Genomic DNA, 12,533 nt, shown 5'->3' on the forward strand with positions numbered 1-12,533 from the left:
ACCAATCAGAGCAGACTGGGTTTTTTGGGAGGGAGGGGCAGGAGCTCAAACAGAGGGTAAGAGGAGCTGCTGAAAACTGCAAAAAACTCTCAATGCAGAGCTAAGAATGTATATTATTTTATATTCTTAATGCCTCTGCATTCTGAGGTTAGTTTAGCATTCAAGGTTTCAGTGAAGGAGCCCGCAGTGTGCGTTGTTGTAAAGGTGTCAGCTGGCTGGGTGGTGATCGTCACAAGAACGTTTCCTGCTTGCTGGCGGCTTTATTGTTTGTCATTTCCAACAAATATCACAATGTTAAACATGTGTTTGAACGTCTGTTTAAACGTCTGTCGACACCAAGTGCTACTCAGCCATCTGTTAAGTGGTTGCGTCTCCAGTCTGATCTGGATCAACAGCTGATCTGGTACGTGGTTTGTTTACATGATGAAACATAACGTTGGCTGTGTCTCTTTTTCTCTCTGTGGACGTAACGTTTCAGTTCAATCAAAGCGACGCATTCGGTGTTGCTTTTCTTCAGCATCAAGTTATTTTTCATATTTGAATGTCTGTCGAAAATAGTTGAAACATCTTGTGAAAGCTTTATGAGAATATCCAGTGTGACGATGGAGGGTAGAGGAGTGAGGTGACCTTCTTCATTTACATATAAACCATCTTTTGGTACAATTGTTGTAATCCTCTGCCTTTTTGGTAATGAACAGTTTCATTCTCACTGGAACCAGTTGCCTTTATTTTTAATGAATTATTCAACAATAACAATTGCGACTATTTTTGCTCACTTCCGCTATTTCATGGTAAAAAAGCCAGTGAAATCCTGGAGGGGCCGTTTAATCTAGCAACATCGTGGCGCTGCCTTCTTGTCTGATATCCCTCCTCAGTTGTCTCCCCGAGGTTTCATCCTATCTTGTTTTTTAGTGAGTTTTTTATCAGATGAGAGGGTCCAGGTTCAGAGGATGGTGTATCATGTACAGATTATGATTTGTGACTTTGGGCAATATAAATCAATTTGAATAGAGGAGAAGGTCGGGGTGGATACGAGTTAACATCGTAGAAGAGTGGAAAAAGAGGAAGATGTGTGTGAAAGTATGCGAGGCATTTGTGGTGACGGCATTAATAGAGACAAACTAAATTCACTGTGGGTGGAATGAGGGAAAAATATGCGGCGGAATGAATAAATAAATAGACCAATAAATAAGAGGAGACAGAATATCATGCGACAGTAATAATATTCGAGTAATGTTGGCAAATTCGGTGTTGAGTGTGTTTCCACTTGAATGTCTGCCTCTAAAGAGTGTGTTTGCACTTCTTTTGGTGTTTGTGCTCGTATATTAATGTAAATGGATGTTATTTATGAGTTTGTGGCAGAAGGAACTCTTCTCATTAAATTGTTGAGATTGTTGTTTTCGTAGTGTGGAGTTTTGTTCCAGTCGTACCTGTTCTGTTCAAATATCTGTAACCGCTGTGAGATGCTCAGTCATCCACTGGTTTTCCACTTTAGTAGCACTGTTTCCGTGGCGACGGTGAGGGCTACCAGTAGAGGTGTGGTATCTCCCAGTATGCACAGTGATGAGGACAGAGGCGTGTTGCGTTCAAAGAATGGTGATGGTTAAGTAGTTCTTTCTTCCCAGAATGGATGAAAGTAGAGGTCAGTTGTGTTCAGGGTCCATTTCTGAGTCAGTCATTCCTGTTACGAGTGGCTTGTGTTGTGTAATGTAGATTCTTTGAATGACTTTGTATTGAATGAGTCTTTTGAGACGGGTATATCGGGTACAGTATGAGAAAAACGAGGTCACTTTCTTAACATTAAAGCGTGTAAACATGTTCTAGTTTCATGTAAAAGCTAGTTTCATGCATATGTTATGTTTATGTAAAGCTCAGAAGAACCTGATTATTTCTTGTGGGTGACTTTCTTGCATGTGCAGGTCTTTGAGGCCTGATTACAGCCGTGAACAGAGGTAGTACCCATGGTGTTCTGTGTTTTCCAGATCGTGAACCTCATTGAAGAGACGGGACACTTCCACATCACAAACACTACTTTTGACTTCGACCTTTGCTCCTTGGACAGAAGTACAGTCAGGAAACTCCAGAGTTACCTGGAAACCTCCGGACTGTCCTGAGGCTCTGAGCAGCTGGCTGCTGGATCTCTGTCTCCGTGAAGACTTTTGATTTCCTTTGTTTTCTTGAATGAACTCCCAGCTGTGGATGCAATGCAAAAAACGCCCCGCCGTAGCTGGGTCCAGTTGCTGTGCGTCCAGCCTGCTGGTTGGACTGGGCTGTCTGATCGAAGAGGCGGTCCCGCTGCAGAACCCGGAGCCAGGAGTTGTGGGGACGAGCCCTGTGGATCAGGAGATTACCCAGAAAGCCTTGAAACCTTCACTTGATTTCTTAAAAAAAAAAAAGAAAAGAAAAGAAAAAAAAGGAAGTGAGGAGTGGCGACCGTGTTGCTCTTAAAGAATGTGCATATTGGTACCATGTATGTTCCTTGATTTGTTGTTCATTGTGACAAATGCATGGTCAACATTGCCTTACAACATTGTAAGTCTTATTTATTGAATTTAATTTGCAGGTGTGTGTGCGTGAGCGTGTGTGTGTGTGTGTGTGTGAGCGTGTGTATTTGAAATTGTAAAAAAAGAAAAGAAAGAAAAACAGCAGAATGAGACTTTGTTGAAGCACTTCACAGCAGGCGGGTCTTTGAATCCCGGTGAGTCGAGCATTATTGAAGATGCTCGGTTCGTCTCCGACTTGAATTGAAATCGAATGTCAAACTGAATAATTTCAGAGGGGAACAAAGAGCCGCCACAGCAGCAGGTGTGAACGTGGCGCTGACACATTTATATATTCCAGTCCATAAAAGAGCAGCCTTGAAGAAGCACTCCTACATCTTGTGAGGTCAGTTTTTTTTTGTGTGTGAATCCAGCTGGAGTCCTGGCCAATGAATGAAGGGGAGAGGTTTGCTTAACGGCGATACAAATGGGGTTCGGACCGGATCGCCCAATCCAGTAGTAGCGCCGTCTTTTGACAAACACAGTCTGTGGTTTTGGGGTTCTGACTGGTTGAACACTTTATTCAACAGATAGAAATAAATAGTAGTGCTCTGAAAATAAAATAAAATATCGCCAACGGCACAAGAGGAAGACTTGAAGGTCTGTGGGCTGACTGTGCAAGACAATAGAAGAGGGTTGGATGCTGCCCACAAACGTGATGGATAGAGACCCAATTAGAATCTCAAGATGTCGCCTATAGAAGTCAATGTTCCTGCTGTAGGGACGACGGCACACACCTGCAACAGTTCACTGGAAAAGTCTTTATCGACAAACACAAGCTTTTAAAGGGAGTGTCATGACATAAAATTCTACAGGTGATGGTTTTAAATCCCCACATTTTGGTTTTAAAAGACATTGCACAGGCGTATATCGGCTCTCTAACTGTCAGGACTGAAGCACGCCACTCATAGAAATAAAATAGGAGTAGAAGGGACAATCCTATTCAAATCTGCGTAGCAGGATGGTCAGAGGGGCCGCCATTTTTATGTACTGTTGCCATTGTGACCGTCCTAGTGGGACACTTCTGTATAAAGTAAACCGATTTACAGGAACGACTAGCTGCCCCATGTGTTGTCACCATAACAACTAACGACAATCACCATTTTCTTCTGTACGAGTCAAATGACCACTGAAAAATGTTTAATGTCCATTCTACTCCTATCCTATTTCTATGACACCACCGCATCATTTCATACAGTTGCAACATCATTCGGGAGTTTTCTTTATTCCCATATTTTGACAGCTAGAGTGAGTGGAACCCAAATCACCACGGTAAAAGTTCTCATGATAGAATGAGAAATGCATTTTTACCTGATCCAGGAATAACGTGCACCTGCTCACTGGATGCAACCAAAAGGAAGCTTTGTTCTGTTGCCTCATTTTCAGCTCCAGTGCCAATGGAAAGGTTTGTCTATAGAATATGATTAAAGGGAAATCATCAAGAGGAAGCGGAGAACCAATTCCCTTCGTGGAAAGAAACAGCGCCTGTGTTGTGCATTTCTGAAATGTGTGAAATATTTTTGGGTAAATTGAACAACAGAGAAGGCCAGTAGGAGTTGTGGCTGACAGGTACTGCTACGGGTGTAAGGAGAAAAAAATATATTTTATTTATTTTGTGGGTGTTTGAGTTGTTCAATCAAAGCTCAGCATTAATTTTCCAAGGAGAATGCCTTTGTTTGATTTGTAACAGAGGCCACTTTTGCCGGGCTGATAAACAATTGAGGTCCTTTCCAAACGACCTTAAAGGGTTTTTCTCACCCTGTGTTCTGTCTTATGGTTTCTTGTGTATTTTGAGGACATACAATAAATATTCTGTATGATGTACAGATGAGTTATGAAGTAACTTGTGGATGAGATTTTTTTTTTTTTGGCACAGATTTTTACCCTGCTTTTCTCACCAAAAAAATTAATGGCTGGACCTCCTTGGGTTCTGAAGTCAACACTGAAGTGCCTTAAACTTGTATTCTCTCTGCTGGCCATCAGGGGGCGACTCCTCTGATTGCATGTAAGTCAATGAGAAAATGACCCTACTTCTCGCTTGAATTATTAACTCAGTAAACAAGTCAACAAACGTAAGGTTATGGTCTTTCAAGTCTTCAATACAGCATGATGTTCCTTTAGTAAATTATGTTCCATTTAGAGTGAAATAGACCATAAAGGTGGATATGCTTTAGGGCGGGGCTATCTTGTGATTGACAGGTCGGTACCAGAGCATCACTACTGGAGCCTCACTAGCACTCTACCAATGCAATTTAACGCTTAGCTGTGAAGTTGACCTAGAATTATGAAGCTAAAAGTTGCTGCTTGGAGTGCTACTTGTGTTAGTCAAATGGGAATGGGCTTGTGTTTGGCTAACAGCTAACGGAATGGACTTGTGTTTGGCTAAAAGCTAACGGAATGGACAGTGTGTTTGGCTAACAGCTAACGGAATGGACCTGTGTTTGGCTAACAGCTAACGGAATGGACAGTGTGTTTGGCTAACAGCTAACGGAATGGATGGGGTGATTGGCTAACAGCTAACGGAATGGATGGGGTGATTGGCTAACAGCTAACAGAATGGATGCGGTGATTGGCTAACAGCTAACGGAATGGATGGGGTGATTGGCTAACAGCTAACGGAATGGATGGGGTGATTGGCTAACAGCTAACGGAATGGACTTGTGTTTGGCTAAAAGCTAACGGAATGGAGTTGTGTCTGGCTAAAAGCTAATAGAATGGACGTTGTGTTTGGCTAACAAACTAGTTGTACACACAGTGCTGAGTACATCCCCATCTCTCAGCTGCTGCTAAGTGGACAAACACCTTGGTGAGTTTAATTTTATAGTTAAGTTTTTGGCATGATTTTATAAGTGTATTATATCATGACCTCAAGCTGATTGCCTGCATACACCAAAACCTGTTTTTAAGTTTAAATTAAGTGTATTTTACGACTTTTACGGCCCATTGGTGTCTAGGTGGGGGGCGGTTGGCCAATTGGGAGGTTGTATTAATAACACAATATAGTAGTCATTGTAGACACACCTGGTGGATCTGCACTAATGAGTGCACCTTTCTAGCTGCTGCTGAGAAAAGGATTCTTCTCCAGTCCACTTCTATCACAGCACTATCTGACAAAAGTGACTTTAAAATAATAGGTTCACTTCCACACTGGCCTGACTCTGAGCCCCCAGCCGTCGGAGCTAAATGAAACTGCAAAAAAGAGCTCAACATGTGACCTGGTGTGATGCATTGCTGCCGATGTCTGTGGGAATGCTACTGATGGAAGGCCTAATCAGAAACACAGTGCTGCGGTATGGTGAGGAGCCCCTCTTTCTTTCTCTTTCCCCTTATATGAAATATTTGTATGGCAAGTTGTGGCTTAAAACCTTAAAATACAGCGCTAAACGATACGTATCTGTCATGCAGGCAGCGTTGATTGATCCTCCCAGAAACAAAGAGTAGAGGGGGGAAAAGGTCAGCAACAGTGAATTCTTGGATTCTGGGATCAAAATGTTGATCTCCCGCCTCTCGTGGATCACAGAAACTGTGCCATGCATGTTCTTTTTATGTCGGTCCGAGTGGGTGGTCTGATGGAAGAAAAGTTGGAAGTCATCCAGTTTCCCCATTTATTGTGGGCGAGGATGCTTTCTTCAGTCTCCATGTCACAGATCTTACCAAGCCTGCACTGGAACAACCTGCTCCTGCCGCCTGAAGGATGCATGTTAAAAAAGCCTCTGTGGAGGAGTAGGTAGGTGTTCAGCCATGTTCTTCTATATTTAGTCCTGGTGCAAATCTGCGTTGTTCCAGTCCAATTTTCATGCGGTGGATTTTGCGCGTTTTTTGCCCTGATAGGCGAATATTTCTTCTGAAATTTATTTTTTTTAATTTACCTTTTCTCCAGCATCACTTTGAAGACAAGCTTACTACTTTTGTGTGAAAAGCTTGCGATAAACCTTCTCTGCCTCCTTGATTTCTCTCCAAGAACTCCGTGTTTTGCATTTCTTTGTAGTTTCACAAAGATGAATTACTAATTTCATTCATGATGTTGCCCTATTTGCGCTTATAGGACTAGATATTACAATCCCTTAGATAATCAGAACTTGTGTAACATTTGTTGTACACAGAGCAGGGGCTGAAATAATTGTGTGACAAATGGTTCCAGAAACAGGGTGATTGTTGCATATATTCCACAACTTGGTTATTGAAATATTGATATTCATGGATTTAGTTTTAGATTTTGGTCAGAAATATACAGTACACCTTTTTTTAATGAAGTGTGCTGTCACTGCTTCACCAAAGTGTTTACACATTAGATAAAATATGTTGGATACAAGCTTCACCCATTACTCCATTTCGTTCAGGTGAACATGAAGAATAAGTGAAAAATAATAAAATACGTCACACTTCACAGACGGATTGGATGGAAACCTGGCAACCTCACTTTGACAACAAGACTGTACACCGTCACCTGGCTGTTGTCAAGAAATACTAAAATACTGAACTTCAGATTTTTCAAACCAAATTCCCAATTAATTTGAATTGTCTTTATTTATTTTATTTCAGGTGCATGAATCAGACATTTCATTTGATAATGTTATTAAGGCAACCTTGTTAGCAAACAATTTCCTATTTCCAATTGAAAAAGCAACATACTCATTAATGAGTCCAGCAGTCACTCTCCTTTTATCTCCGTTATGGTCTCCACCAACAACCAATAATCTGTCTCTTTAGCTGCTAAATACTCCACTATGTTGCCCAGCTAGGATCGAACTGTGCCTGTTTGCTGCTGAGCAGGTAGTGGGGGGTGTGGGGGTGTGGGGGTGGGGGGGAGTTCACTGAAAACAGCTGCCAGCTGCTGCTGGAAACCAGCTTGGTGGGAGTGGATTGCACATGGGAGACGTTTACCTTCAGGACTTTCTGGCAGAAATCTCTCTAGGTTTAGACAACAAACCTGCTTAGTTAGGTGTTGTAGTAAAAGATCATGTTTTGGGTTAAAATAAACACTTTTGAACAGAAAACCCTGAAGGTAAACTTCTCCTGTGTGTGGAGAAAGCCAAAACTTAGCTGGTGATAGTTCTTTGTGGGTTCATCACTGACACATACAAAGTAACTTTACAGACATTACAGATAGACATTACCATGTAGGCCTACCTGGCATTGTTAAGTTACCTTGCTGAGTTTATGAATCTTCTCGTATGCTACATTTTGGCATTCACCATTATCCTGTAATTGAAAGGATTAGTGGCTTTTTGCCTCTCAAACGCTGTTATCTATGATAGCATTATGGAGCCATACTGTATTCATGTGGCATCATCTCCTGCATACAGCAGACGTAACCAAATGTGTTCGCTGGCATTCCAAATGGAGACAAGAAAAAGAAAAAAGCGGCTGCTCAGACTGCTGGATTAATTTAAGCTATTTTCCTCTGAGAGAATGGAACTGAGAGCGGGGGGGTTCAGAGTCCAGGCCAACCAGCAGGACATCCTGTTTGAGCTTCCAAATACCATTTCCTCCAATAAAAAGGGGGAGACCTTCGAAATAATCTCCCACAGAAGAGACACAGAGACATTGATTGTCACCCTGGCACGAGGCCAAGGCTGAGGAGAAAGGGTGCCCCCCCGCCGAGCCTCTGGATGGTAGTCAAAAAGCACCTCGAGGAAGTCATTAAAGCTCAAGGTTGATGAAAAGTCTCCCCTTCTCCCTCATCTCACCTCCCCGCGCTGTCTGAAGGCACGCTGCTTGGACACTTTTTGAGTTATTTGCACAGAAGCAGGTGTAGCTTCCAGGGCCTCATGATGGAGGTTTTATCCTAATGAACCAAATGCATTCGGCAGTAACTCATGCTCTTAAAATGGCTCTGTTCTATTGTTGCCAACTTTAAGGTAATGACTCGTATGTCTTGAAGTTGCTCATCCAAAATGAGATATAATATTAAATAGCTTTTGTGATTCAGAGATTCAAGATTCATTGCGCGCAATTGACGATTGGATTTTAATCAAGATTTCTATCTATTCAAGCTTTTTTACATTATAAAGTTAGAGCCATTTTTAATATGAAAATATTTCAACTTCTCCAAAAATCCCTGTCGTATTTATACCTATATGACATTATGTGTTGCTGCAGCGGCTACAATGTTAGCATAACCTAGCTAGTTATTATAAGTTATTTGCTTGTCGTCTTGCTGACAGATCTTAGACACCATGACTTCAGACTTTTTACAAATTGTCGTTATTATGTAGTTAAATCCGTTTTTTTTGCAATTAAATCGCAACAAAATAGTTTATTTTGGGTTCATACCATTGTAGTAAACCAGCCGATGTGTCTTGCTATTCACAGTTCAATTAACTTCACCGAGCACCTCTGGGTGATGTTATGAACTCAGACAGGATGCTGTTTGATTAGCTGGTGTATCTGGGAATTCACAACAGGTACAAGGCAGCAACAGGGATGATTTCAGCCATGATGGACGAAACATTGTCTACGTGTGAGTAATGTTTGGTATGAACACTGCTTTGTATAGAACCATTGAGAAGCAGTTTGTGATTGGACGAAACATCTGTCTATCTCCGTCTATCATGAGCTAATATCAACCAACCAGTCGAAGAGAGAAAACATCTTTTCTCATGAACACAACAATGGAATACATCCGCTTAATGTCCAATGACTAAATTTAGTCCAAATGTATTATGCTTATTGTAAGGTGAAAGGAAAAATGTATTTTACCCTTTTAGATCGCATCCAGTCATATTGTGCACTATACGCATATTAACAATATACGCAAAAAAATACAAGAAAATCAATGTCTTCTTATTTTTATATAAAAACAAAATCCATTTTTTCTTCCTGTAAAACCAAATATGACGTGTACCAACTCATCTCAACACATAATATATAAAGACGTCCATCCATCAATCAGACCGCAACATTTAGCATTAGTGTGTATGGAGCCACAGTCGTCTGTACCTCCGTATCACGCTATTCTACACCCGCCCACTTTTTAGAGGTCCAATCAAATGAGAAGGATTTGATTTAAATCCCTTCTGTACACTGCTCTCCTATTCTCTTTCACTCACAGTACAGAAGATAAAGATGCCCTAACTCCTGCCTACATACAGATATGGTAGGAAAGTACAAAATGTGGAGGATCCTGCTCACGTAAATCTGCCGTATCTGAGCTCCTTTGAAGTGTTTCCTCATATCTGCCTTCGCTGCCTGTTGCCGCCTCTTCCCTTCCGGGAAGCTGATAGCAAACTGAAGACCACCAAAGCATGCGTGGTCTCTGTCAGCGAAGGGATTTCAGCCCCCTGACCACTTGGCCATTGTCATCAAATTTGCACAGAGCTGCAATAATTCAAAGACACTTATCATATGCTTTTGGCTTGCTTGTGTCCCGTGTTTCCCCCCCTGTGGCCAATCGTGTTGACCTTCCTGTCGGCTACCCTGTGGAATTCTGGGTGGCGAGGCGGTTCCTGCCTTCCTCCCTCCACCGCCGCTCACAGAATGCATACAAATTAGCCTTTCAAATATCAGATCAAGTTATGTAAAGAACAAAAAAGCAAAGCGGACTTCAAAGGGGAGGGACGAGGAGGGATGCTGCAAGCCGAGACTTCAGCCAGCTCTCTCAACCGGCCCGGTCCTCAGACGCTGTGGTGGATTTGATTATTGTTTTTAACTCTCCTCCCCCCTCCCCTTGGCTCCCTGAGACCCCCTGCACTACCGAAATGGGTCCGGCCTTTTGGAGCGAATCCCAATCCCAAACCTGGTCTTTGATTTCAGGGGGCTTGGCACTGCTCCTTCTCCCCCTGCTTTGTTCCTCTTGATGGATCTAGGCGGGCCGGCGAACCGTGACCCCTGCCAGCCCACCCCGTCTGTGTGAGCGCACACACACAGACACACACACACACCAACAGACAATGCCAAGCCACCACAGAACCCGACAGGAAAGGAGGGAGAGAAAAAAAATGTCGACAAATGTGCTGAAAGCATCTGTGAATCAAAGTCTCATCCCTGACAGAGATTACAGGCGCAGTGAGTGTCGTTGCTGCTTTCATTGTGTCTGTTCTGATAAGTTAGCCATGTGTGATGGGTGAGGAGGAGAGTCTGGACCGCTGCCTATTCAGCTGCTCTGAACCACCTGCCACCAGATGGACCCAAGTGTGAACTTGAACAAGGAAGGAAGGGGAAGGAGAAAAAAAAACACTTCCCAGCCCTCCCGGCAGCCGCCTCATTTTCTCTGTAACTGTGTTGTCAAACCCGACGTTGTATCGGTGCCGAATATTTCTTGGTGGGAACTTTGTGTGTGCTCAGGCCAAACACAAAGGTACTTTATAAGACACACTCCTATTGATCACTTATACATTCAACTTTGGTCTTGTTTCTGTAACTTTGGCCATCGTTTCTATCAGTTGTGATAGAAACTGACATTATGTGAAGTTCACTCGCTTACCAAATTAACTGACACTTTTGTGCTCCTCCTCTGTTCAACTGATTTTTTTTCTTAGTTTCTTTTTTTTTTTAATTCTTATTTTTACATATAGTGTTATCCTTATTTACCTTCTTGTGTATGAAAGTTCTTGAATCTTCATCTCCACTGTTGCTCATAGTATAATTTTTTTGTCAGATGAGTGACAACTTTGTTCAGCGCATTTTCAACAACAAGTGCAAAATGAACGCAAGCTAGCTAGCTAATTCTGACGTGCGTTAATGCTACACTGGTTACAGAAAAGGAGGGCTGGTGAACAGCGCTCGTGCAGCACCACTCCAGATAAAGATAGGCTAGCTAGCTACCTAGCCAGACATCCGTCTTCGGAGGCAGCATTGGGTCTAATGGTCCCTCCACTGCACTACCTGCTGCTCCGGAGATGGACAAGCTAACTAGCTACCTAACCAAACATCCGTCTCCGGATTTGCGTCTGCGCTCTTACAGCTGCGAAAACACTTTCCAGTCCCACTTGCGTGTGTTGTCACCATAATGCTCACAACAATCATCCTTTTTTTAAGACTATAGTCAAATGACCACTGAAAAGAGTTCAACGTCCATTCTAATCCTTTTCTATTTCTAGAGTTGTGACGTAAGTATGAATGGAATGTAAATGGAATGTAGTAAATATGCTAAAACATGCTAAACCCGTGGTGATGGTACTTTGAAGTCAAGGTCAATCAACACACATTTAGCATGATTTCCTGTATGTGCAGTACATTTCTTTCTTACCTAGCATACTTTATCATACAAAGTATGGAGACCAGAGCCAGCATAATAAGGTCTTCACACACTGTAAATTCGTCATCCAAATCGTGATGACATGCTGTTATGAGCTCTGTAAAACCAAATAAATGCCACCTCCATCCAGTGAGGCCAGATGTGCTAATGGCTTCCAGAGAGCACCGTTCCAGCCTGAAGGTAGGTGAACATCACTGTTTCACTTCCTGCACTTTACCTCCAACCAAATTAGAATGAGTCTACTTTTAATTGAATAGCAATCTGGTTTAAACTTTGCCTACAAAACAAATTATCAATAGGCGAGCAGACACAAACCGACCGCAGTTCAGTTCATGCCCATTTTGACTTTTGGAGAGGCTTTTGATCGGGGTTACTCCTGATAGAGATACTTGATACGCTTCATCCTTTGTTGCATGTCACCTTCCAGCGCCATTTCCTGTCTTCTGTCCATCGTTGGATAAAATGCCAGTTAGCCTAGCTTAGCATGAAGACTGGAAGCAGAGGGGAATCTGCTAGCCTGGCTCCTTCCAAAGTTTAATAAATATGCTACATCACCTCTTAAGCGCACTGATTAACAGATTATATTCCGTTTGTTTAATCCACCAAGGATAGGCTGCGTTCTACCTTCAAGAAAAAGTACAATAGTACAATCTAATATACAATAATGCAATAGAACGGCACTCAAAGTCCTGGCTTCTACAATTTAAACTCTGGGCATATCAGTCTTCTTCATGAAGAAGCATTGGTCTGACGTCATATGATGGAAGCATATGTTGTAAAATGAACTGAAAGAC

General features: G+C 42.3%; 1 protein-coding gene across 3 annotated transcripts in view; it reads left to right on the forward strand.

The window, feature by feature from the left end:
• The window catches only part of mllt3 (MLLT3 super elongation complex subunit), a 44,231-nt gene extending 39,899 nt beyond the window's left edge, over positions 1-4,332 (forward strand). For all 3 annotated transcript variants that reach the window (XM_084003295.1, XM_084003297.1, XM_084003296.1), the window contains one exon: positions 1,983-4,332. In XM_084003295.1, the coding sequence (XP_083859421.1) occupies positions 1,983-2,114 (132 nt within the window). In that variant the 3' untranslated portion in view covers positions 2,115-4,332. The remainder of the gene's footprint in view (positions 1-1,982) is intronic.
• Positions 4,333-12,533: the final 8,201 nt, after the last annotated feature.

The sequence above is a fragment of the Eutrigla gurnardus genome (assembly GCF_963514095.1).
Source record: "Eutrigla gurnardus genome assembly, chromosome: 23".
NCBI lineage: Eukaryota > Metazoa > Chordata > Actinopteri > Perciformes > Triglidae > Eutrigla > Eutrigla gurnardus.